At 30.1% G+C, this 27,571-nt stretch overlaps 2 protein-coding genes across 2 annotated transcripts; both read left to right on the forward strand.

Moving 5' to 3' along the window:
- The first annotated feature begins 6,379 nt into the window (after positions 1–6,379).
- On the forward strand, positions 6,380–8,191 carry LOC107911706 (probable xyloglucan endotransglucosylase/hydrolase protein B). Its single transcript, XM_016839593.2, has 5 exons — positions 6,380–6,594; positions 6,723–6,917; positions 7,024–7,124; positions 7,214–7,407; positions 7,508–8,191. Exons 2-5 carry the CDS (start codon positions 6,728–6,730, stop codon positions 7,905–7,907), a joined length of 885 nt encoding a protein of 294 aa, XP_016695082.1. The 5' UTR covers positions 6,380–6,594; positions 6,723–6,727; the 3' UTR covers positions 7,908–8,191.
- Positions 8,192–14,199: 6,008 nt separating this feature from the next.
- LOC107911707 (hsp70 nucleotide exchange factor FES1) lies at positions 14,200–17,983 on the forward strand. The gene is made up of 8 exons (XM_016839594.2): positions 14,200–14,573; positions 14,655–14,746; positions 15,255–15,405; positions 16,611–16,738; positions 16,822–16,980; positions 17,064–17,249; positions 17,366–17,572; positions 17,659–17,983. Exons 1-8 carry the CDS (start codon positions 14,339–14,341, stop codon positions 17,677–17,679), a joined length of 1,179 nt encoding a protein of 392 aa, XP_016695083.1. The 5' UTR covers positions 14,200–14,338; the 3' UTR covers positions 17,680–17,983.
- The last annotated feature ends 9,588 nt before the right edge of the window (positions 17,984–27,571 follow it).

Genomic DNA, 27,571 nt, shown 5'->3' on the forward strand with positions numbered 1-27,571 from the left:
TTATTTGATGTTAAGTAGATTTTGACAAGTATATGCATTTGAGTTATGTTTGAATTAGCTTTCCATATTGCGTGATGTGCTGGAAATTGTCAATTGCTGATATTCCCTAACAATCAATCTCCTGATTTATGTTAATTTGTTTTGTATAAAAGAAATTTGGTGATAATTAAATCAAACTATCAAGATCCCAGAAAAAAATTGCTAAAAATTTCGAAGGAGCTTCAACAATTACTCGCACATCTACCTCATTGTTCGATGCCATCTTTAATTAAACGGCCCGGAATTGAATTATTCTCTCTTGGACATGTTTTATATGGCATTGTCTTATATTTATATAAATCCTTAATAATTTGTTTTAGGAAGATTCGAGTCTATTATGTTCTTTCAACATTTAGTTGTGATTATAAATTCAAATTATTTCCCCAAGAATGAAGGTGAATAAATTCAAATCTTGAGTTTGAAAACTTTTACTCTCTCCAAATCCATTTTGAAACTATTTTATAAGGGTAACTTTTATATATTTTATCTCATGTTATAATATCTAATTTTTATCATCGTCAGAGATAAATTCATCGTCCAACCAAACTTACCTTAAATCACATTATTTATTACGGGATTGCTGTAATATTTATTAACACGTATCCATTTGCAAAATTTGTATTATTTTATGTTAATACAAAAATGGGTGTGAGGAACTAGTTCGGTAATTGTTAATTGAATGAGTATGCGGCGTGATCAGATATGGAAATAAGCAAAATTCTCGCAAAAATGGGTTGATTTTGAATCTTGGAGATCACAATGACAGAGAGGAAAGAAAGAAAAGGCAAATAAAGTAGGGACCCCAATAAGTGATATGGGTGTTGGAGAAATCTGAAATCAAATCAAATCATGTTTTGGAGTTTGAAGCTATCCAAAGTGGAAGACAGACAACATTGTCCACTTCAATCATGGAAGGGATTGCATTAAATTTCTTCTTTGTTTTGCTCTTAGCCAACTCAGGCTTCATGTCTAACATCTCTGCATTCAGTCTGCACCAATTATTCAATTGCCCCCACTTTATCTGAAAAGACTCCTTTGGACTCTTTCCCTTTTAGACATAGACTTCAACATTTTTAAGTGATGTGTGAAATATTCATCTCACCTGTTATATACTTGTATTTATCAATAACTAAGATATGAAATTATTGGTCAGGTTAAATGTAATTGTCTAACTACAATGAATATGGGTGAAAATCAACATATATATATCATCTTTTAGCTCGATTAGTATAAATATTGTTATTAATGCAGGAGACTTAAATTCGAGCGTATTGAAATACATTATCCTCCTATTTATAAATTAGGGAGGAGCTATGGGTAGTTCTCAGTATTGTGTCAAAAAGAGCAGATATGATCAGAATCTATAATGAGATTGTTCAAAAAAGAATTCATTAGGCTTGGGTATGGGTTAGATGAACATGATTAAACTTTTGCTCGTTTTAAAAAAGTTATATAAAATTTAATTGATATTTTGATTGTAATGATAAAGTTAAACGTTTTGTTTATACCATAAGTTGGTGTCAAGATTTAACTCACACTAATTCAGTTATGAAAATATTAAAATACCCTTACTTTAAAGGGTAATTAATATTATTATAATGATATTTTTAGTCTTTTCATATTTTTAGATAACATTCAGATAAAACAATTGAAAAATATTATTTGAGAATCGAACATAGGACAAACAAATCCATGTATAAATCTCTTATCACTTCACCAGTAATAATCTTTTAAAATATTTTTTAAAAGGAAAATTCATTAATCCATTCCATGAATGGGATCGTACAATATTCATGGGAAAAAAACAACTAACACCCATTGTAGGTGGTGAACGTGGTGAAGGACAAGCTTCATCAACACAACAAATGCTTCAATCTTGGTATCAATAGAACATTATGGCATGTTAACAATTGGCACTATCTCAATTAAAGTACAACATATCTAGAGTGATTGCAAGCATTTAATAAAATAAGAAAATCAACCTCAGATGATCCTGAGCGGTGAGCAAAATTGGCAGAATAACCAAGCATCCACTATTGGAGAGGTCAGCGACAAAACCATCCCTGAAATCGCTTGCAAAAGCAAGACTATGACATATAATTTTTTAATATAAAATATTTTTATTTACTCACATATCGGGTGTTATAAAATGTAGTATGCATAAATTTTCAGTTCAAATCTCATTGCGGGTAATTTTTTAATTAATTTATAAAATATAAAAAAATACTCTTGGAATGACGAAAACCCTAAACCCTTGTAATGATATGACTTACTTTATACATAAAAATATTTTAATATTTTTTCAACTAAAATAATTTTGGGTTAAATCATAAAATCAACTTGGTCGGAGCTTGAATATAAATATAAATATACACTACTTATGGTTCTGAAAAAAAAAGATGTTCCTGCAGATAGTTTTAACAGTTTTAAAACTTATTTAGAGCATTAATTAAATCACATGATCTCCAATCCCTCTTCTAACATGGTGTTGATGAAAGTAATTAGTGCAAAATAAAGGCGATAGGGATATGGGAAGTAAAAATAATACTAAATAATACAACCCGAAGCTGCGTCTCATGCCAAGATTTCGCAGGGTGCATTATTTAAGAGCAAGACAGGCAGGCACAGCTAAGAGAAGGAGAGGTTTGATTTGATACAGATAATGCAAACGTGCGTCTGCCACATCAACAGCAAGCATTTTCATATTCATATATCCAAAATGAAAGGAAAGCCATAAAAAAATTAAAGGGGGCATATGTTTAGGCATGGACATCGGCCCTTCTTTCTCACCTCAGTCCCCCCCACCCCCATTGACCTTGGGGAGACTTCCTGCTTCAGCCTCTCCTTAATTTTCTCCATTTCTTAACTACTTGTTGCTATTACAGATAGGTTTTGGCTGCACATCACATGAAAAAAAAGGTTGGGTTTTGAGCATTTGACAAGAATTGACTTTCATCTTTCCTATTATATCATATTATATCATATTATATCTATGTGTTTCAGATTTGGACTTCACACACAACTTATCACCATCTGGTGAAGGTCTTATCTCTGTCACTCCAAGTCAAACCATTGAGGACGAGCTTTATTAATTCTATAATAATAATTGTTGTTATAGCCATCCATTAGAATCATTCATCAAGTTTAAATTCAAAATATACCAAGATTAAATTATTTAATAATTTAGAATAATGGATTAAGTTTTAATCGAGCAGGCATTGTTATTGGTCCAATAATTAAGACAACGTGACTTCAAGCGCGTTTTAAGTACTTCATTTCATATGATTTAAATATAGAAGCCGATTTTGTATAAAAAAAATAACTCAAAAAAATTGAAAAAAAAAGAGAGTCAAAATATGATGTCTACCTCTCTACTTTTATAGAATTTAAGATTTAATCATTGTATTTTAAAAGTTAAACATTAAATCAGATAATATTTTAAGTCAAAGTTTAACGTGTTTTATATATATCATGTCACTCCAACGAACATGTTAAGTTAGCAAATTCCGACAAAAAGGAAAAAAAAACAATATTAAAGATGACACTAAGATTTTTAAATTGAAAAAATATAATTGGACTTAAAATCAGCTTTACATTACTGTTGTGGTTGAAAATTACTTTTAAAAAATATTGTAAAAAATATTGTAAAAAAGTAAAAAATTATGATGGAAAGTTAAAATAACTATTTAAAAATGTTAAAATTATTTTTAAATGGAAATATTAAATATTATTTTTTGTTAAAAGACAGAAACTAATGATTTATTTTTTAAAAATACTAAAATTATGATGGAATATTCGGAAGACGAATCAACTCATATCCCACAACGAAAAGAAAAACTGTTTCCACTTTTATATATATATTCAATCACAGTGCTTGGGACTTGCGACATTATTCATTTGTTACAATTTCATTGAAAGAGGATTGCTAGATCTTATTATTATTATTTTATCCATTAACACAGAAGAGCAACAGTGAATGGGGAAAGCAACGGAGACGGCAGTTGGGCTTTGGGCCAACACCTTCTTAATAGTAATTAATTTTAGATAAATGAGACGAAAACAATTCTTAAATTTACGAAATTTTAATTATTGTTTAAATGTATACATACAATTTTATTTTTATTTAATTATATATAATTTATGTATAAATTTACATAAAATCAAAAATTTATTTGTAGTTTTATAATTTATCCAAAATAAAATAAAATAACGATGAGATTTTTGGGGTGAGATGAGGGGAACGGGCAGCAGTCCAATATTTGAGTAACGCGTGGCAGTGGCCACTTGTCGTTTCGGCTTTTCTTTAAAAGAAATAAATAAAATGTATAAAACAGTGGAACGCATGTGCTTATCAGCTCAGGTTCCAACTGTTGCACTACATCCCACATGCCCATGCTTTGGCCTTTATGGTCTCTATATTTTTACCTTTATCTTTCCCATTTCTTATTATTTTATCATATGTTCTTAAAGTGATATGAAAATATTGCTTAAAGATACAGTGTTTCACCCCTTTTTTTTAGTCATCAACGTGCAATAGTAAACAATAAATGTTGAAATGGTAGTACCCATTAGAGCCCAAACTAATTTAGGAGAGAATCTAATGCGATGGATTAATAGTTAAAGATATTCATCATTTTAAGTGTAGTTTAAATTTGAGTCGTGTTTATTATTCGAATTTTATTTTATTATTATAATTTATTAATTCAAAAAAAGTTAAAAGAAACCTTTAATGACTATTAATAATAGACATTAATGTTAAAGAAAAAAGCGTTCCTCAATTTACTCCACCAACTGTTACCACTGTCACTGATCAGTATTTAGCTGGAGTCACAACCACTAATAATTCAAACTTCAACACAAAAGACAGACAAACAAAAAAAAACTTGGAAAAACAGATCAACATGGTCATGGCCGACAGATTATTGCTGGAAGGGGGTGATTGAGACCAGTAAAAGTAATTTTCTAAAAGAAGGGGGGCGTAAATGGTCAACAATGGATGACTGCACCACGTCTCTTGGAGGGACCATAAAAATAGGGAGCACACGAGTATTGAGTATCGGATGGTTTCAACTTTCCACATATATAGAAATTCTAAATTCCAACCAAATTGGTCCAAATCACCTTTTACGACACACAAAATCTAGGGCCTACAACAGCTTCCGCCTTACCATACCGCACCGCCTTTGGTTCAGATTATAATATTACAATTTTCGAATTATTATGTTGTACAGATTTATTTTCATTGGAAGTTTGAATTTTTGTTCTCGAGTACTATAACTTCAAAAGAGTTAGTAAATTTGAATTTAAATACATATTCAACGCTTTTTTTTTTAATCTAATGATTGATTTTGATATATTTTAAGTTAAAATATGTTGTTAGTTTATATATATTGTAATTAAGTTAGGTAACCTCAAATTATTTCAAAGTAATTATTATGTAATAATTGAAGTTACATGTAGATATTCTTACCCAAAGGTCTTGAGGACGTTATTGATGCTAAATCGTCGGCTACTCAATTACCATATCTAAATATATGTTTAACCTAAACCATCCAAGATAGTTGGAATAGATCTTTAATAGATCATAACACAACTGAGTGATGTTGTTCTACTAAAGTTGTTCGAATCAAATGAATAGCTGCAGTACTATCCATCTCGAGCACCATCCTTTTTAGCCCTAGATTCCAATTTACCTATAGTCCCTCAAGAGCACCCCCAAAAGCTTGGCATTGAGTATAAAGCAACAACTAATATTGTTAGAAAAACCAACAATCTAATTGTCATGTTGATCACGGATTAAACCATCAACTGAAGCATTCCCAGACACGTTACTACTAGCACCATCGATGTTCACCTTATGTCATCCATCCTTAGGTGGAATTCACTTAACTAATCTGTAAATTTTAGTTTGTATATGTCTAAAACAACTTGCCATCCCATGATTAGTTTTTATATTTTAATAAAATTTTATATTTAATTTTTATATTTAAAAATTCTAAAAATTAAGTTATTTATTATTTATGGTTTGAAAATTTTAATCTAGCCATATTAATATTTTTTGTATTTTCTATCAAAATTTATTAACTAAATTTGTTGATTAGGTTATTTTTATATTATAGAGCATATGGTTGAAAAAAATAAGTAAAGTTTAATTATGTTTAATTAACTACTGTATGATTAGATATTGAGTTAATTATTTAATTTAATTGTTTTAAAAAACTTTAAACTCAAAAAAATACAAATATTTAATGTAATTTTAGTTTATTTTAAAACAATTATATCTACATATATGTTAATATAAAAATATATATAAATAAAAAATAAAAGATCCAAATGACTCAGCATGTATTTTAATATGAACAGTGGTTTCCTTTTGGTCTCCTTGGTTATATAAAAATTCACATAAAAAACAACAACAATTACAATAATAGAATTCCCAAGTTCTCAACTTGTCCATTGAATTCAAAGCCTACATAAAGCCTCACCCCCTGCTGCAGCTTTCCTCATCCATTCATCCTCAAACCACCTTGTTCTCCCCCCTTCTCCGTCTTTCTGGTAATGCTCTATGACATCTGCAATAGCCCGTTGTTTTTTTTTTTCTGAAAATTTCTCCCCATTAGACCAAGTTTATTTTTTTTTCTTTTATCATTAGTGTATCTGAATGTTGGTTTCATGGTGTACAGGCAACATGGGTTCACCACCACTTTGGGTTCTGCTTCTGGGTGTGTTGTTTATGGCTTCCGGAACAATCGCAGCTCCCCCTAAGAAGCCTGTAGATGTACCATTCTCCAGAAACTATATGCCTACTTGGGCTTTTGATCACATTAAGTATTTCAATGGTGGCTCTGAGATTCAGCTCCACCTTGACAAATACACTGGTAAATCAACTAACTCTTCTTCACTCGTTTGTCTTGAGAATCTGATGTATCTATGAAGCATTTTTCATATATTCACTTGGGTTTTTTTTTTTTCACATTGTAAAAGGTACTGGTTTCCAGTCCAAAGGATCATACTTGTTCGGACACTTCAGTATGCAAATAAAGCTAGTCCCTGGAGATTCTGCTGGGACTGTCACTGCCTTTTATGTGAGTAAAAACTTGATATCTCACTCTTAGAATATCCTTTCAGCTTTCTGTATTTGAGTTTAACATTTTTATTACATGATACGTTTCAGTTGTCTTCTCAAAACTCAGAGCATGATGAGATAGATTTTGAGTTCTTGGGCAACAGAACAGGGCAACCATACATTCTTCAGACCAATGTGTTCACTGGTGGCAAAGGAGACAGAGAACAAAGGATTTACCTTTGGTTTGACCCAACCAAAGAATACCACTCCTACTCTGTCCTCTGGAACATGTATCAGATAGTGTGAGTGCTCTTTTTCTTTTTTTAAGTATTTCAACTGAAATGCACTTGTTATTTAGTGATTCTGATTAAGCTTTTGAAAAAAAAAATAATGGGGGTGCAGGTTCTTTGTGGACGACATACCAATCAGAGTGTTCAAAAACTGCAAAGATTTGGGAGTGAGGTTCCCATTCAACCAACCAATGAAGATATACTCCAGCTTATGGAACGCCGATGACTGGGCCACAAGGGGTGGTCTCGAAAAGACCGACTGGTCCAAAGCCCCATTCATAGCCGCATACAAGAGCTTCCACATCGACGGGTGCGAGTCGTCGGTGGAAGCCAAGTTCTGCGCCACACAGGGAAAGCGGTGGTGGGACCAAAAGGCATTCGAGGACCTCGACGCCTATCAGTGGCGCAGACTGCGTTGGGTCCGCAACAAGTTCACTATTTACAACTATTGCAGCGATAGGGTGAGGTACCCCACAATGTCGCCCGAGTGCAAGAGAGACAGAGACGCTTGAGTCATTTCCATCACCACCGAGTCCAAGTTCCCCCCTTATATTCTTCACTACCATATGAGATCCGTCATTGTCCTTTAGATTTCAATTGCTTGTTGGCCTTCACTTATTTCCACATCAATTTCATTATATGTAATTTTACTCCTAAAACATTTGTTTTCGTGATAATATTATTTAAACATAGATTACAATCTCTTGACAGGGGACAAGAGCATTATCTTGTAAGTATAAGTATAAGAAGCTTGGATTCGATTTCAAGAAATAAAAGTCTATTTAAAAAAAAAAAATTTTGGTGTGTAAAAATAGGCATAAAAGATATTGTTATTGTGGATAATTAATTATTACTTTTTATAATTAAGTCTAGTGAATACAATTAGTAATGTAAAATTAAATGAATAAGAAAAATTTAGGTAGAATTTCATTCAATGCATAATTAATATTATACCATGCATAACTAATTGTTTTATTTCCAACCAAATTATGCTCATAGAGTTTATTATTAATCATGATACTTAATTTTCCTTACTATATTCTTATGTCATGTTCAATAGCAAGATCAGTTTTAGGTACCTAATTAAGTATATTTTTATCCCAATTAAAAATCTAAATTAGATTAATAGTTGATGAAGCTATTATCGTAAACAACATAACCAAATCTATAGAAAGAATAAAAAGGAATAGAAATAGAAAATTTCCATTAGGTAAACATTAGATATAAATAAATTTCAATTTAATTTCTAACCCAAAAGCTGTTGTGACTCTGCCGTTGCTCTCCTTGATTTTTTTTTATTATCAAATCTTACTATTCATCTGCGCTCAAATTTTGTATTTTTTTTCCCCATAGAAAGGCCTTTAAATTTGTCGCTTCAATTAAAGCAAAAACTTTTCCTTGCATGATTGGCCCCTTGGTTAAATTGAAACTTTTCTCTTTTAACCCATCTAAAACATTAAATCATTTTATTTAAGCTTTTTATTTCTTAATTGGATGGGAAATTTTCATTTTTGGCCCTTTCAAAAAATTAAAAATGCAATTTAAATATTTTTAAAACTTTGAACCCTCCAAAATTTATAGTTTTGGCTCCCTCAGAAATTCAGCTGTCTAAATAAAATTTCTAGTTTTATCTAATTTTTCGAATCTACTCTACATAAAAAAGATTATCAAAAAATAGTACTACCATTAATAAGATATAAAATAACCAAAACATAAATGAAAGAAGTTTGTTATAATCTAATAAAAAAACTTAAAAAGCAATATTATCTTTTAATTATGAAATCAGAAGTTCAATTCTTCTTCATGAGAATAAAACATATTTTATGACCAGTTGTTTAACCCTTTAAAAAATAACGATATTTACAATAACTTGAGATTCAAGAATAAAAACATTAATATTTAATCATCTAACCAAAGAGATGATTCGTTCGAAAAGTCAGAAAATAACTGAAAATCGCGCTCAATTAGACGTATTTTCACTCGCTCTTCAAAATTAACTTATTTTAATAATATTAAAAAAATCATTTTTACAATATTTAAGGCATTGAAAGATATATAATTATAGGGTTTAAAAAAAAGGAGGAGGAAAAATGGATATATCTATATATAATTATGTTAAAGTTGTCAAAAGAAAATTGTATACTTTGTCGGTTAATGTATTTGTTCTGACGGTTCCATAAAGGGCTCAATGAACCCAGCCATTGTCACTCCATCAATGAACTATCCTTGCCTTGCCTGAGGAACTAGATTTTGTCCCTGTCACTTTCATTGCATGTTGCTAATTTGGTGTCATTCCAAAAGATCCAGCTGCTCTTTTATGACTCTGCTTCATTTAAACGAGTGGTTTAGCTTTAAGGTGAAACAGGAAAATTAATTCATATTTTACTATTTAAATCTTGTATTATTTATCATTACTTTTCAAAATTACTTTTGGACTAAAAGTTAAATTTTTTTTTGTTTTTGCTTTTAGTTAAAAAAGTGTTTTTAAAATATTTTTGCCTCAAAAATATTTTTAAAAAACTCAAAAGTATATTATTTAGTAATATTTTATCTCAAAAGTGAATTTTAAAAAGTAATACTAAACTGATCTCAATGCTTAAGTTTTCTTTGATTCGGTTTCTAATTTATATTATTTAAAAGTTAAATATCTAATATTATAAATTTTAAAAATATATATTAAATAATTTGTTTCCAAATTTTAATATAAATTATATATGTTAAAAAATTAATTAATAATTTTAACACCCATAAAGGACTATACTTGGCAACTTATAATTAGCCTAAGAGATGTAAGTTTGAACGGGAAATTTAAGGGCCCTTTGGATCACCAGTGGCCTCTAGTGCGGTGAGATTTTGGCCTAAATGCATTATTTTTCCGTTTTTGGATTATATAGCATCAGCGCGATTGGAGCACTCTGATCTCATTAGATCATTACATTTTGACTGGAGGTTTATACTGCAGTAGAGAAGGTTATTTCTCACCTAATTTTTAATATATATTTTTATTTAAAAATAAAATAACTTTAATATGAATTTATAAATTCACATGTTTTTAATAATTTTGTAAAAATAAAATAATTTAAAATTTTCAAATATATATTATTTCTAATATAATGTTTTTAACAGTTATTTTCTATTCTTGCCTCAACCCTATAGCTGTGTTTAAATTCAAATATCCCATCGCTGTTTTTAATCTCACTGCTATAGTATTCAATCTCATCACTATAGTAATTTATCTCGACGCCACCGTTGTTTTTATGTTTACATGAGATAAACACACCACTCATCCAAACTAAACTTTAAATAACTAAAACGTCAATCATGATATTGTTTTATTAAAGAATAAAGAAAAAGCCCATTATGGGTCAATTATTTTAGAGGTGTGATCCAAGTTTTAAATGGGTCAAGTGTTTTAGTGAAGCCCATTATGGGGTCTAACACCGTAAAAAAGCCGGATTAATAGGTTCTGGCAAAGATGGAGGCGATATTTAGGGTTTTAGACCGCTATAAATTGCGGTGAACGAAACAGCAGCAGCAGTCGAAGATTATATCATCGTTTCGAGTTACAGCGTTTCAGATCCGTGCTTCCATGGGTTAATCTCAACCTCTTTCTTCAATCTTATGCATCCTACTTGTATTTTTCAATTATTATCTGCAGTGAACTTTTCATCGCAAATAGTCGGCATATGCTCTCGATGATTGAACTTCAATCTAATAGTTTCAGCCTTGTCCGAATTTGTTCATGTTGGAAACTAGTTTTGTTCTGAGAGAGCTTTCTTCTTCTCGGCGCTTTTTTAAAAATGTTTTTTATATCAACATTTTCGATCAGTCACAGCTCCGTCTAATGTGGTAAAATACTTTTCAATCATTATCTACCATTTCATGTTCTTTCTATTGTTTTACCAAGTGAATATTGTTCAAATTACTTTATTTTCCTTTATTAACTTTTATCATCCAGACAAATTAATATGTAATGCTTTCATTAACCTCTCACTTTAAACTCAGATGTTTTATAGTAGGCCACAACAAATTATCTTATTTATTTAATAATTAAATAAATGTTTATTATACAATCCCTACTAATATCATAATCTCTTCTCACCCTACCTTAAGTTGGAGAAAAAATTATTTTTTTTTTGAATTATAACAGAGGGTAAAGTTTTAACAAATGATCAGTGTGATTTAAACCTAAATCTTGCTATCACATGAGGTTCAGATATGTAAATTTACATATTTTCAAAGATTACTTATAAATAGGATCGGATGAAGTCTATAATTAGAAGAAATAATAGAATTCTAGGTTTGCGTGGCCCTATATGGCTGTTGATGAGTATACTGTTAGGTTATTGAATACTGAGAGATGTAGGAGTTGAAAAGGGAAGTGGTATAAGAAGTTAATTTGGCTTTAAATTTTACCCAAGTTTATTTTAGTTAAAAATATTAAAATTTAAGCTTGGCTTGATCTATCCATATTAATTTTTTATATATATATAAAAAGTTATAAAGACAATCCTTCAACAATATTAAAAATATAAAAATAAATATTTTTTGATATAGACCTGTCCATGGGCCGGATGGCCTGGCCCGGCTCAACGGCCTACTCGAAATATGGGAGGTTTCGGGTAAAAATATAGGCTTGAAATATGGGCTTGAGCAAAAAAATGAGGCCTGTTTAAAAAGTAGGCCGGGCTCGGGCTCAACTTTTTTGCCCGAGCCCGGCCTGGTCTAGCCCGAATATAATAAATATATTTTTTTATTTTTATTTTTTAATTTTAAAATACTTTAAAAATATTTTTATTTTTTATGTTTATTAAAAAGTGGGTCGGGCCGGGCTTGGGCTTATTATTTTTTCTTGGGTCAGGTCTGGACAAAATTTTAGGCCCATATTTCAGCCTGGGCCCGGGCCTGAGTCGGGCCAAAAAAAATTTTTGGGCTCGGCCTGGCCCGGCCCATGGACAGGTCTAATTCTAATACAATGAAAATAAATTTTAAAAAAATTATACTTAAAATAAATTTTAAAAAGCAAATGTTTTTAAAATAGTAACAAAATTAAAGAGTTATAGAATGTCTAACAACAAAACAATGAAATAACAGTAGGAAAACAAGAGTTATACTCGAGGCATGGTCTGTTTTATGTTTTTTTTGCTCAAATCTATTTTTCAAGCTTATATTCTTACTCAAACCCTCTCACTTGTTGACGGATTTTTAAGCCGGACCACCAGGGTCTAGTGATATAGTCGATGGAGAATAAGATAATGGAAGGCAAGTGTGGCTAGTAAGTTGAAAGAAATGTTGCACAAATGCAGTTCCCTCAAGAGTTGGCCTATAGGCAACAACGTACTGGGTGAGGGTGATCTGGTATCAGGTTTGCCATGGTTTGTAAATCCATAAAGAGCATATCAATATATTGTTTTTGGGCTCAGCCGAAGGCCCCAAAATACATAGTTTATTAAAAATTAACAGGAAGGTCCATAAAGCAATGAATAAGGTAGATACGTTGGTGAACCAGAAAACACATCCTTCTTACAGTGTATAAGGTTTACAATGAATTGGTGAATGGTGAGAGTGAAACCTCTGCTATTATGATCAAGGAAATTGAACATTTATTAGAGGAAGAAGCCTAATAAGCCTGGCCAAGACTTCCTCCATCCTCTCATCTCATGTGCATATTCTGGATATGGATATGGCTTACCTACTCCTCTAAAGTACCCAATCATACTTTGAATTTTCTCGTAAGGTTGGTTTAATGGTTATATATATATCATATTTATACTTATCTCACGGATTAAATTGAATATTAATTCAGTCGAGAAAAAGTGAAAATATTCTCACTTTAAAAAATAAATTATATTATTTTAAAAGCATTTTTTTTGTTAATTTTATATTATATATATAATACATACACATAGTAGGATTTATTTTTTTAGATTGTTTATCTGTACTTATTATAAAGCCGTTGACTGCGTTGATGTTATGTGTTTATTGGATATAAACTCAATTGAGAAAAGATAAAAATACCTTCACCTTACCATGTAAATTGTATTATTTTGAGAATATTTTTATCATTTTATATATTTTGTATAAAAATACACCGACATGATAAGATTTGAATCCTTACCTCTTTTATTTTTCACATTTATACTTTATCTTTTAACTAAAACCTTATTTATTACTTATATAATCTCTTTACAAATATATTTGTTACATAATTTTGTTTTTCATCCACATCGTGGGCGTGTCATAATTTGAATTTTAATATTTGAATTTCCTTCAATAACTTTTTGATGTGTTTTAGAAAAGTGATAATATCGTGATAAATAATTTAAGTGCATTTATTATTTTCAGTTTGATGTATTTACCTATTTGATTTATTGTTACTTACAATTTAAACTATTTTTTTATTTTAATTTCACATATATTACATATGTGTGATTATTAGTTTCATATATATATATATTATTCATTTTATGCTATTTTTTAAATGCATATATATTTTTTAAATGGATAGTTTTAGTAATATATAAAAGTATTAGCCTATTTACAAAAATATTGTTAATTTTTATATTATTATAAAATTAAAATAAAAATATTTTAGTATATTAGCAAAATAATATTAACTAAAACAGTAATTTAATAAAATAAAATCATATAATATTGCAATAAACTTTGTTTTCCCATTTATTTTATGTTATTAATTATTAAAATTAAAATATATGCTTACATGTTTTTGCTGACATGGCTAATTTCTATTGGCCCTGTAACATCATCAACCTCTCTAGAAATGTTTATATGTTTAGTCTTAGCGGAGTCTTACAGTTTTCTAGAAAAGGATAATAGTAAAATAAAGCATTGAAGCTTAAGCTCAGCCCTAGAAGGAGCAGAGTAGTTTGCAAGTGAGAAAATCAAATTTTCTGTAGTGACGAAATTAGGGTTTAGGATTGATATGGAACGGTTTCCAGCTTTAATATCATTATTATTGTTATTTATGGCAACGGAGATAGTGACGACTTCGGTTGAGCGCGAAAATAAGTCATCTTCGGCAGGGTTGATTTGGTCCACCGCCAAAGAGGAAGGGGATCTGGTGCACAAGGCTGGACACGCTGATGACTCCACCGCCGCCGCCGATGACGTTGACGGTGGATTTTCTTCCCTCGAAGGGATGTTGCAGTGGGCCATAGGTTTGGTGATTTTTCTCCATATTTCTAGCATTTTAACTAACAGAGAAAAATTCGTTATTCCAATCGTATTCTATGGATCAGGTCATTCTGATCCGGCCAAACTCAAGGAATCTGCGCAAGATGTTCAACGTCTTTCTCCCTCGGAGCTTAGGCAGCGTCAGTTGGAAATAAAGGTCCTTTATCTTCTTTCTCAATTTTAAAATCTCTATGGCTAATTTATTTATCATAATGTGATGATTTGAAAGGAATCAACTGAGTCAACAATGTCATTTAGTTATTGGGACTATATTTCAAGTCAGTACAGGGCGGGTGGTCTTTGTATAAATGTTCTGAACTGCTATTCTCGCCTGATGTTATTGCATCTGTAATCTATATTCTATAATAAGATTTCTATATGAAAACATATATGGATATTAAAGGACATTGTCTTTTATTATATGTCCAAAATTTCGTTTCATAATCTTTATTTCCAGAAAAGATAAACAGAGTGAAAGTTAAATAAATGGTGTGTTAGTGATACATATTACTATGTGCAACGAATGACAATGCGTTACTTTCTACAAACCAGCAATAGCTTTGCGAATCTTCTCTCTAATTTTTATTGCAGTTGCTTGAAGTTTATACATTTATTTTGCTTTTTTGTCATATCTGACATAATGACCCATGCATTTTGTTGCACAGGAACTGATGGAAAAGTTAAAAATGCCATCAGATGCACAGTTGATGCAAATTGCACTAGATGACTTGAGCAATTCATCTTTGTCTTTGGAGGATCGCCACCGTGCTTTGCAGGAGCTTTTGATACTTGTTGAGCCAATTGATAATGCAAATGGTAAGCGGTGATTTGGTCCATAGCTGGTTTCCTTAGCAGCTTGAAGATTTGATATCTATCCCATCCTTTCCAAATTGTTTCCATAATATCTGTTTAGCTCTGAATGCCTGAATTATTGCCATGAGTATCTATTTGCCTGCAAAATTCTGGAATGTTAAAAGATGTAGATTTTATCTTGGTATGAATGTTTTCCCCAGTTTATTTATCTCACTTTATTGTTATTAACTGAACCTGAAATTTAATTATTCTAACTTCTGTCAGTAAGATTTAACCCCTTTCTCTAAGAGAATGTCTATAATGTTTACAGTATTCTTTCAATATTTGTGATGTGGCCTTCACATGGCTAATACCAGCAAATTATTGAGCTTTATCTAATTTTAGTTACTACTTTAGATTTTATTTGTCTGGTCATTTGTTGTGAAATTTTGATACAGTATGGTAGTCTAAAAAGTAAAACACACACAGGCACAAATATCGATTGAGACCACAATAGTGGTTAATTGATCTAAATTGACGTTGGAAAAGAATGCTAGGGTTTATAGTTTTAGAGCCACTAATAGATAATAGTCCACTGTAATGCGGCTACCTATGTCTCTCAAAAGCTTTGTAAATTTTTCTTCCAATAAATAAAAAGAACGCTTTGAATGAGGTATAAGTTGCGTTGTAGAATCTGTTTGTGCCACTTGTGAAGTTATTCAGTCCTATTCATGGATTGTGCTGGAAATTTCTTTGCTTAAATTTTTCAAAATTTGAGATTTGAGTTTTCCCCAACTAAGGGAGAATGAAAATATGCCAGTTAAGAGATTGAGTGATCTTGGACTTTGTTTTATATCTTGCGGGTTAGATTGTAACCTTTACATATATTACACTATTTTGTGTTATTTAGTGTATTTATGTTAGTTTTGTATTTTACTTCTTTTCCATGATAAGATTCCAGGCTTATTAGGGTTTTGGGTGTAGTTATAAGTAATTAAATACTAAGCTGTTTCCGTTTCTAGTGTCTTTTTCATGATGGATATTTGAGATTATGAGATGCTGAGGTTTGTGGTTTGTCCAATAATTTTTATGGCTTTGTAACCCCTACCTGTATTTCACCCCTGATTTACTCATAATTGCTTCATCCTCGCTATCTTTGATTTTTCTTCGAGGCTTCTATTTTTATGCTTAAAGAGATGTGGCTCACGTTGTTAAGGTTGTGCTATCAGATATGTGTAAACTTGGTGGGCTTGGTGTGATTATTCGGGAGCTCGATCACCCTGACTCAGATGTAAGGAAATTATCTGCATGGATACTTGGGAAAGCAAGTCAAAATAATCCATATGTACAGAAGCAGGTACATCATCTTCCCTTTGGCTTATGAGCTAGGTATATTCGACATCAACTAACTTGCAAAAAATTACCTGTCTTAACTCTTAGGTCCTGGAACTTGGGGCATTGGCAACATTAATGAAACTGGTGAATTCTAGTTCCGCAGATGAAGCCACTAAAGCATTTTATGCTGTTTCAGCCTTGATCCGAAATAATGTGGCTGGTCAGCAATTGTTCTTTGCGGAGGCAGGAGACAAGATGCTTCAGGTGATCTATAAGATTAAATTTAGCATTTGCTTTTGTTTTATGCATCCCTGCAATTTGCAATTGACAACCATTCCCATCTGTAGGACATACTGAGCAGTCTGAGCGTGGATGCTAGGTTACGCAGGAAGGCTGTATTTCTAGTTGGTGATCTGGCCGAGTGCCAGTTAGAAAATATAGATAAAGCTGAGATGCCATTTTTCAGCAATCAATTCTTCTTGAAGTCTGTGGTTGATTTAACTGCATCGAGTGACCTTGATCTCCAGGAGAAGGTAGTTGTTTAGCCTCATTTTCATGTTTTTGTGTCCTATATGTATGAACAACTATTGATGCGATGGTGGGTATTTCTTTTCATTGATTTATACTGCGTGTTCCTTTGAGTTTACAGGCGCTTGTTGCAATTAAGAACCTGCTGCAACTTAAAACAACGGAAGCAATGGTTTTCAAGGAGTTTTGTAGATTGGATGATGCTTTGGAGAGGATGAAGAAGCAACTGGAGGATTTGATGTTGGACGAAGATCACAGAGAATATGTTACAGATGTTGAAAGCCTTCGCAAGGAAGTGGAACTCAGTTTCCAGGCCAAGTTGGGAAATGTAAGATATCAGTCAGAAACTCCATTGGATCTTTGATTTAAGCTGGTGGTGGATTTTTTAGCTAAGGAGGTTTATTATCTTAACAGGTAAGAACGGTGCCAACATAGAAGGCAGGATGGTTCATAGTCAATTGAAAACAGAGTGGAGCAGGAGCAGGTAGAAAGATGAGCTAGTTTTGTTGCAGCCCTTGCTTACCCTTTTGTATGGTAAAAATATTTGGCAGAGAAATGAAATTCCTGCTGATTGGGATAGGTTGGATTGAAAAAGAAGAAAAAGAGAGCAGGTTGCAGGATTAAAATGTAACAATAGAAGTTTATATTACTTCACTTTTTTTGGATAAAGGTGGGGGATAGAAGTTGTCAAATGATTAAATTCAAAATTGATGTCAACTCATCTCAAAGTCTTCTATTATATCTGTGATTCCTTTCCTTTCATATAAGAAATTTCAATTCAACTTTGCAATGCCTTGTATATCATTGATTGGACCCATTCTTTTCCTAATCGGTTCGGACATGTTAAATGTCACGTATTTTCGCTCCAAAATTCTGCAAACTAACCCTTCACCGTCACCGTTTACCTGTCTTCTATCACTGACAAACAGCATTACACCCCTCGATTCAACCATTGTTCTCACTGAACCCATGGACCCACCAAGGCAACGACAAACAAATCCATAAAAAATCTGCAAAGAAAACAGGAGAGAAATCAAGAAAAGACAAAAAAATAAAAAAGGAAAAGACCCATTTTTGGTCATTTCGAAATTGGGGCCTCCAATGAATCTTTGGGAGATTTAAATGGTAAAAGCATCCGTCGGAATCTCAAGTCTATCCAACGACTAATAGAGAGATAAGAGCCATTAAGTGTCGAAAACAAAATCTCGACACTGATTTTTGAGGGGCATTTTGCGAAATTCCAACTGGGGATATAGAAAGGGGACAGTACGAGGAACTGTTTGATGGCATTGTTGACCGGAGATGGCCACCGACGGCAAGGCTAGCGGCGCGGCAACAATAACAACTAGGATCCTTTAGGACTTGAGAGTGGGTAGGTAGAGAGGCTTCTTTGTAAGCTGATTTAGAGAAGAGAAGACAACAGTTTCACATGGAAAAAATAGAGGAATGGTTAGATGATTATTTTATAATAATTTTATAACATTAATGATAATTTTATAACATTTAGAAATTTAATAATTTTAAACAAAATTTAGGAATTATTGATGTAATTAACGTAAAGAATTTTATTTAAGAGAAAAACTTAAAATGTTTTTATTTTTAATGACATATTACCATTTAATTCATACATCATATATTATTAATATAAATATATCCTTACGATATGTTTATGCAGGCTTAAAGTTGTAATAAACAATGTAGTCAAAATCCCTTACAAGAATTGAGGATGATATTGCCCATCTTCAATTAAAAAGTAAACGCAAAGGAATAGTGCTTGCTTCGACGGAACCTTTGCGTGGGACAAGCACAATTTATTAAAATAACGATTTTCTGTATACTATTCGAGGAGGTTGAATGTGATAATACATTATTGATGGAATTATTTTTGACTGATGGGGGAGACAATAGAAGTATGGTAGAGTTAGGTTTGTTACATCAAATTCTAAGAAAGAGTCAGAAAGTAAAGATTCATTATATTCTAATAATTTATAACGATTATATGGCTAAATATTTTACTACTGGAGTTTTAAGTTTGTAAGTATATGATGATCCTCCAAATACAGTGGAAAGTTTGCTGTTAGTTGAAATAGTTTAGTCGATATTGGGTTAAGGTTTAATTGATTGATGTTTCGCTTTATGTTGTTATTTTTTACTAAAAAATGTATACTATCCAAAAAAATCCAATAACCGTTGAAAAAATAATGTTAAATATTCAAATAAGGACTTATAAGGATAAAGGTTTATTTAAGCATTTGGATTGCTCGTGCTTACATTTTTGGTATTGAAAATTTCACTTATTTGACATTTAAAAATAGTGAAAAGTTTATTGATGTGACATGCAAGATACGATTGAGTACATCACTTCTTTTATACGACAATTTGAACTTTTAAGGAACTAAAGCATAATTATATCAGAGTTTTATTTTAACTAAAATTAAATAGAAAAAAATCTCAAATTCCATCTTTTGGGTAAAAACAATGAAGGGATATTTGGTTCAATGTAATTGCATAACAAGTCTATTACAAGACTATTATGCAGGTCCACACAAATAGCTGTTTGGTTCAATGGAATACCCTATTAAGTGTGTATTCCATTTCGGGTTTATATAGGGAAATTTGGTGATTTCTATTTCCTCCCCACTCCACCAATTACTAATTCGATGCTTGAAGAACCTTATCTTACCCTCACCAAATTCTCACCTCAAAAACACTCAAACGTCTGTCATTCCTTACGTCCTTCGGCTCCAGCACTCCTCCCCTTCATCTAGCGTCCTTCAGGTAAACATTTCTCCCTTCCACTGTTCCTTTCATTTTTCTCTCTGCCATTTTTTCTTATCCGCCAAATTTTTCTACCTCTTTTTGTTACTGCTTCCTTCACCATCCAACGAAATTGCTCATTTTCTTTAGTTTACCTTCTTCTGTGTGATTAGAATGGATCAGAAGATTTCTTACTGACCATTAAAAATCATGGTTGTGTTGATGATATTTTGGTAACTTTTTGTATTTGTAATATCTGGATGGTATAATGACATGATAGAATGTCATTACAATGTTGTAACTTTTTTATGTTGTAAAATTTAACATATGGATTATGACATAGAAGCTAATGAAATCATGTAACTTTTTGTTAATATATGAATATAATGTTTGGATGTGAAATATAATTATCAAGCTATTTATCACTTCTAATATTTTGTTTTTTATTGTAGAATAATTAAATCATCTGTTTCACTAATGATATTTTAGCACATTCAATATGTATTGCAGTTTAAAAGTAATAAAGTATGTTATATATTATTTTTATAATATTATTAATTATGATTTTTTAATTCATATAATAATGTTATTAAATTATATTTAATAGTAATTATATTAAAATATGATTGAATTATTTATTATTTATTATTAAAATATATTTAACAATAATTTTATTAAAATTTAATAATAATAACAATAATCACCTACAAAAATTCTACTGATGGTACTTTGGTCATTTAAGTCTTTTTCCTTATACTCTTACAACATCTATTCCATTTAACCAAACACAAGAATGTTGTTACAGCTATATTTCATTCCACTCAACCAAACAATTGAATTACTGATTATAACTCTATTCCGTTACAACTCTATTCAATTACAGCCTTATTCCATTACAGTAAACCAAACGTATCTTAAATGTCTTCTACTCCATAAATTTATCTCTTTTTTTTTTAAATGAATCTTGCAATAACCATCTAGACCCTCATGGTTTAGATACCAAGTCTAAAAATGGAGGAGCTCCATAGTTCAACTTCACACATTCTTGTGTGTAATTGATAAACGATGAAATAGAAATTATGCTTATATTTGTGTATTATTGGTCATGGTTTAAGCTCATGTGTGAAAATAAAGTTTCATAGTATGTGTGTATGGTATATTCGGTATATGATTTGGCATGAAATAATGTCATGAATGGTTTATGAATTAACACATGTTGGTAAGCCTGATACATGAATAAATGTTGTGCTCATCCATGCTTATAATGTTTATGCTATATATGTATTTGGCTAACATATTTGGTATACATGCTTAGGCTTTGGCCAAGTAGTGGCTAGACTATGCCACGTTAAATTTATAAGTTATGCATAGAAATGGTTTATTATGTGGCTAGCCCCAAAAAGAGTTATGTTTAAATACACTAGCTTGCGACTATAGTTGAATGATATGTTTATATCTTGTGTGATGTGCATAGAAAACGGTGTGGAAAGATAATGGAAAGTAAGTTCATATGGCTGAAATTTAATGATTAAATGTTAATTTCATGAATTATATAATGTATGATAAAATATATATTTATTGATGAAATGAGAATAAAATAAAAATGCGAAAACTGAATAAATGATCAAATTGAGCGGAACGCCGGATTTGAGTACTTCTAATCAGTGACAAGTGACAAAGTGATAAGTGATAGCTTTAGCTACACTTATCTGATCAAGTGACAAAGTGATAAGTGGTAGCTTTAGCTACACTTATCTGATCAAGTGACAAAGTGATAAGTGGTAGCCTAGCTACACTTATCTGATCAGAGACAAGTGATAAGTGATCATACGTAAGACCATAGTTATGCTATGGCAAAGTGGAAGTGAAGTACTCAATTTTCCGTAACTATTCCTAATTTGATTAAGGATGGTAAGTGACAAATGGGCCCAAAAGAATTAAAGTAAATGGATAAGTGGTAGCGTATTTATACCAGGATGATGTTATTTAAGCTAAAGTGAAATTTTCATTTCAAAATTGAGAATTTCATAAATGTGTTATTGAATGGTATAATCGATAAACGTTGAGTTAAATGGTAAATACGTATTAGTGTTGAACTTAATGTCATTGAATTGTACGTGAATTAAATGGAAATTGCTAGTGATATGATTTAAATTGTGAGCATGAGAAATTGCGAATTGAATGAAATGGAAATGAATCATTAAATTGCATGAGTATATATCGGGTCTCGTAGGCCCTAATTATTATGATTATAATATTTTGAGGATATATTGTGAAAAGTTATAGAAACGTGTTAATCATTTTGAAAGTTTTAATTTAGATGAAATTTTATAACTCGGTTAAATACGTTTACAAGTGTATGTGTTTTGGTAATGCCTCGTACCCTATTCCGGTGTTGGATACGAGTAAGGGGTCGTACCCTATTCCGGTGTTGGATACGGGTAAGGGGTGTTACACATATAATAATGTTATTAAATTATATTTAATAATAATTATATTAAAATATGATTAAATTATTTATTATTTTTTATTAAAATATATTCAACAATAATTTTATTAAAATTTAATAATAATAACAATAATCACCTACAAAAATTCTACTAATGGTACTTTGGTCATTTAAGTCTTTTTCCTTATACTATTACAACATCTATTCTATTCAACCAAACACAAGAATGTTGTTACAGCTATATTTCATTTCACTCAACTAAACAATTGAATTACTGATTATAACTCTATTCCATTACAACTCTATTCAATTACAGCCTTATTCCATTACAGTAACCAAACGTATCTTGAATATCTTCTGCTCCGTAAATTTATCTCTTTTTTTTTAAATGAATCTTGCAATAACCATCTAGACCCTCATGGTTTAGATACCAAGTCTAAAAATGGAGGAGCTCCATAGTTCAACTTCACACATTCTTCCAGGTCTATTTTATGAGTTCAATTTTCAAAAATTCCAATGAAGATAAGCAAAAGAAAGAAAGAAGCGTGATTCTTTACACATTTACTCTCTTAACTCTTGAGCACACACCTTCTTCAAGTTCTCTTAAGAAAAACAAACCCCATGATTGATTTATGTATCTTTTTATTTCAACAAAAATTTGAGTGTTAGGGTTTTGTTGTGTGTTAGTAAATGTAAGCTCTGTGAATACCATATCATTTTTCAATAAAAAATTAATTCAATGTCATCAAATTTTAATCTAGTTAATAGTTTTGTAAGTATTTACTTACATTTTAACAATTTTTCTCATACACTGATAAGGGTTGTATGGATTATCGAGAAAAGAGGAGTCGCGGTGGTCCCCTTTGAATCGCCCATATCCCACAAGTGAATAGAGAGCGCCCCATTTATCCTCTTGAGAAGTTTGGTTTCAAACCTCGGGTCGAACAGGAGAAGCACGCACGTTAATGTGCCTTGGATGATTCACATCTTAAGATCAAGGGTTGATGTGCATGTTGAACTATCCATGTGGTTAAGAACTCAAGTTCAACGACGCAATTATCAATGGATAAAAGAGAATATATTCTTAAATGAAATAAAATAAAATAAAATAAAACAATTAAATTTATTCTCTATTAAAATATAAATAGATCCCTATTTACTTACAAATTTCTACACGTTTTTTTTGTAAAAAAATTCTATCTAGTACTTTTCATTATAGGTTATTTAAAAATTAAATCGTTAAAAATGTTAATTTTTAGTTGATTCAATTTTTTAACACTTTATCAAACAGACCCTTAATTAAATAGAATAATGTTCTACTTTTTTAAATTTCTTTTAAAAAGTAAATATTTAATACATTAACTAAATTTTTATAAATTTATAAATGAAATTAAAAAATTATCACATTAATAAATAAAGCACATTAATGATTTTGCAACTTAGATTTGTAAATTTTAAAAATTCAATTACCAAAATTCGTGTTGGCCTAATGGTTAAGATATTTATCATCCGAGTTGTAGCTTGAGTTTGAGTCACACTAGTCACGTTGTTATTAGGTTTTTATCCTCCTCTTGTAATTCACAAAAAAAATTATCAAAATATTTTTTATATTTTTTGACATCTACAATATGTAATTGTACTTTTCAATCATTTAGAATTTAGTTTGATAATTAAGCCTATTAAAATTTTTTTATTACAACATCATCTTTTTTATTACGTAGAAGTCAAAGTAAGTATTTATTTATTTCAAACTGTCACTATTAAACCATCATTTTAAATTTTAAAAAGTTAAACTAAATTCTTAAATAAAAAATAGAAAGATTAAATTTTAAGTATCCTAACATATTTTAACAAAATAATTATTAAATAAAGGAATAATTTAGACACATTATTAAGCATAATTCTTGGAACTTTAAATAAAAAATCGTGAGACATCCACAACAAATAATGACAACACATTTGTATTGAGAATTTCAAGGAACTACTCAATTCAACCCCTACTCTCCTATCCCACAAAACTCTCATACACGCTACTATCATCTGCCAAGTGGAGCTTTATTTTATCCAAGGACACGTGTTGAAATCACATAGGGGATGTACATCAACAACCCAATTCCACGTCGAAGCCAAGTCACGGTGAGCCTAATCCTTAAACTGACGGATAAGATCAGAAAAACGTCTTCGGATTGGGATTCACGTTCGCACACAGTTTCGTCTTTCTAGAAGAAACACTAACGCAGCTGCTGATAACGTGCGACTTTTAAACACCCTTCCTTCCGACTTCCGAGTTCCGACCACCCTTAAATAAATAAATAAATAAATAAATAATGCTTTGATAAAGTAATAAATACTAAAATTATTTTATTTAACTAATTCCATTTTTTAAATCTCAAATTTTATTAATATTTTAAGTCGCAATAAAAGAATTTATATGTTAAAAAATACTGTTAAATAATTTGAGTCTTTATTTTAAAATAACGTTCTATTGAACCCTAATCGAATATAATAGATAAATTAAGTCCTCGAAATCTAATTTTTTATGTAAACCTTTGATGTCGTTAACTTCGCCGACATGGTGAAATCATATAATTTCTCTTAATTTTTTTAAAGTTATAAAAATAAATTTTTAAAAATATTTAAAAATAAATATTTAAAAATATAAAAAATAGATTTTTTTTTAAAATAAGGTCACTCTAACATGTCACATGGTGAAATTAACTGCAATAAAAAACTTACACAGAAAGTTTAAAATTCAATAACTTAATTAATAGTTTAAATATGATTAAAGGCTTAATGGATTATTAAAATTATTTTATAAGAGTTTTTTTTTTATAATCTGCTTTCTTTTCATATTTTCGAAACCCAAAAGCTTTCTTTTAATTTTTCCATTTTATAATCTGCTTGTGTTGTGTTATTTAGTGTAGCAGTGGAGTTTTTGACCCATCAAACATTAGAAAAACAGTATCATAATTTTGTGGAGAAGACGAATGTTTGAAGAATGGAAGATGTATCCCTAACCCGTTAGAGAAGATGAAACTAAAAAGATGAGCTTTAAGGAATACGTCTCTAAACCCTAAACTTTTGGAGAAGAAGAACCTTTTACCCTGAGTTTACTTGTTTTTCTGCAAATTAAATTATTTGTTTTTTAAATTTCTTTTCTCAAAATAATTTATTTATCAATATCAAATATCTGACATGGAAAAAATACAACATGCGTCCAAATCCTATTCGCCTTGCTTTATTTTCTTAACACCACTAGGCACTTAGACCAAAAAAGTTAAAACATTGGAAAAGTTGAAGTGACAAAAAAAAAAAAACCTATATAAGAAAAAGGATATAATTTGAAGGCTAAAACGTAAATAAATTATTTGGTTTAACCGCCTTATCTTTTCTTTCTTTATCATTTAAACTTGAGTTCGAGTTGTACTCTAGCAATATTTTAGGCCTGTATGATAGGCCCGAGTCTAATTTGATCTAAAAAATTTGCCTAAACTTGGGCTCAACTCTTGCCCCGTATTAAAATTTATTTATTTTATTTTTTATATAAAATAATTTAAAAATATAATACATAAAAATACTAAAAACATTAAAATAAATATTTTTAATAAATTGAAAATAAATTTTAAAAAGTCATTATACTTAAATAACACTAAGATAGGTGCAATTTAACAAGCAAATACCTCTAAAATAATAGTAAAACTAACAATAAAATAAGAGTTATACAATATCCAAACAATAATAACAAAATAGTGAAATTATAGCAAAACAGTAGAAAAACAACAACAAAAAGAAACCTTACCCGAGGCCCGATCCATTTTCTAAATGGGCTTTTTTTGCCCAAGCCCATTTCTCGGGCCTATATTTTTGCCAAACCTTCTCACTTTCTAGGCAAACCTTCCGGCTCGACCTATGGATAGGTCTAGAATATACCGTCTATATCTCAATTAAAACATTATTTTTAAAAAATTAATATATTATTTGGTATCTATATTTGACTTGAACATTCAATTTGGTACTTGAGCTTTCTATTGTCGTTATTTAGTACGTGAGTTTGGTTTCAATGTTTAGTTCGATACCTAAGTTTTTATTTGTTCCATACAAGTACGTAAGTTTGACTTTGATGTTCAATTTAGTACCTGAGTTTTTCTTTTGTCCCAATTAATTACCTATGCTTTTTTTACTATAGTACCATATCAAATATTTATTGGACCATATAATGTTGTTTAGCTTGTGTATCAAATTAAACATTAAAACCAAACTTTAACATTAAAATTAAATACAAATACTAATTGGTATATTAACCTTTAAAAACAAAAATTTAAAAATGTGAATACTATAAGAAAATCATAATTTTCTTACCGTACTAATTATGATTTTATCTAATAATTTAATGTCACGAAAATTTATTTTTAAATATATGCCTAATAACATTTTCAAAAAATTTACGGGGTTTGATCATGGAAGGTTTTTTTTTTTTTCAAACTTGTTTCCTTAATAAAAGATAGTAAAAATAATTCATATTAATTTATTTGATTTTTCAAATTTATAAAAAATGTCATTTTAATCATCTATTTTTTGTCTCTTTTAGTATTTAAACTCGTATTATTTGTCAGATCACCCGAAAATAAATTTAAAAATTAACGTTTATTAACATTGCTGATGTGGCACGCACATGGATTGCCACGTGGATGTCACATTAGCAATTAAAAATTTTAAATTTAAAAAATATGTAAAAATTATTAAAATTATTAAAAAGTATAAAAAATTATATTTTTAAAATTTTAAAAAATTAATTAATCGCTAATGTGCCATACACATGGATTTCACATCAAAAAAATTAATTTTTTCATTTAGTTTGGAGTAATTTGATAAATAATGTAAATTTAAAAGTTAAAATAGATGAATTTTAAGTGGAGAATAAAAATGATTTTCTTTTTTTTTATAAAATCAGGTCAAGAAAAATTAAATATGATATCGAGTTGCAAACAACAAGATTAATTTTTTTGAAACTATTTAGTATTGAATTATAAAATTTGCCTCGTATTTATACTAACAGAAATTATAAATATTATTTATACATTAAAACTATATTTTCAAATAATTTATTTAATTAATTATAAA

The sequence above is a fragment of the Gossypium hirsutum genome, chromosome D11 (assembly GCF_007990345.1).
Source record: "Gossypium hirsutum isolate 1008001.06 chromosome D11, Gossypium_hirsutum_v2.1, whole genome shotgun sequence".
Lineage (NCBI taxonomy): Eukaryota > Viridiplantae > Streptophyta > Magnoliopsida > Malvales > Malvaceae > Gossypium > Gossypium hirsutum.

What these genes read in the sequence shown, in the direction of transcription:
- LOC107911706 (XM_016839593.2), top strand. Translation starts at nt 6,728, where the DNA reads ATGGGTTCACCACCACTTTGGGTTCTGCTTCTGGGTGTGTTGTTTATG. An exon ending in GGACTGTCACTGCCTTTTAT is followed by an intron (nt 7,125 to 7,213) that starts GTGAGTAAAAAC and finishes GATACGTTTCAG; the next exon opens with TTGTCTTCTCAAAACTCAGA. An exon ending in TGGAACATGTATCAGATAGT is followed by an intron (nt 7,408 to 7,507) that starts GTGAGTGCTCTT and finishes ATGGGGGTGCAG; the next exon opens with GTTCTTTGTGGACGACATAC.
- LOC107911707 (XM_016839594.2), top strand. Translation starts at nt 14,339, where the DNA reads ATGGAACGGTTTCCAGCTTTAATATCATTATTATTGTTATTTATGGCA. An exon ending in ATCCATATGTACAGAAGCAG is followed by an intron (nt 16,739 to 16,821) that starts GTACATCATCTT and finishes CTTAACTCTTAG; the next exon opens with GTCCTGGAACTTGGGGCATT. An exon ending in ACCTTGATCTCCAGGAGAAG is followed by an intron (nt 17,250 to 17,365) that starts GTAGTTGTTTAG and finishes TTGAGTTTACAG; the next exon opens with GCGCTTGTTGCAATTAAGAA.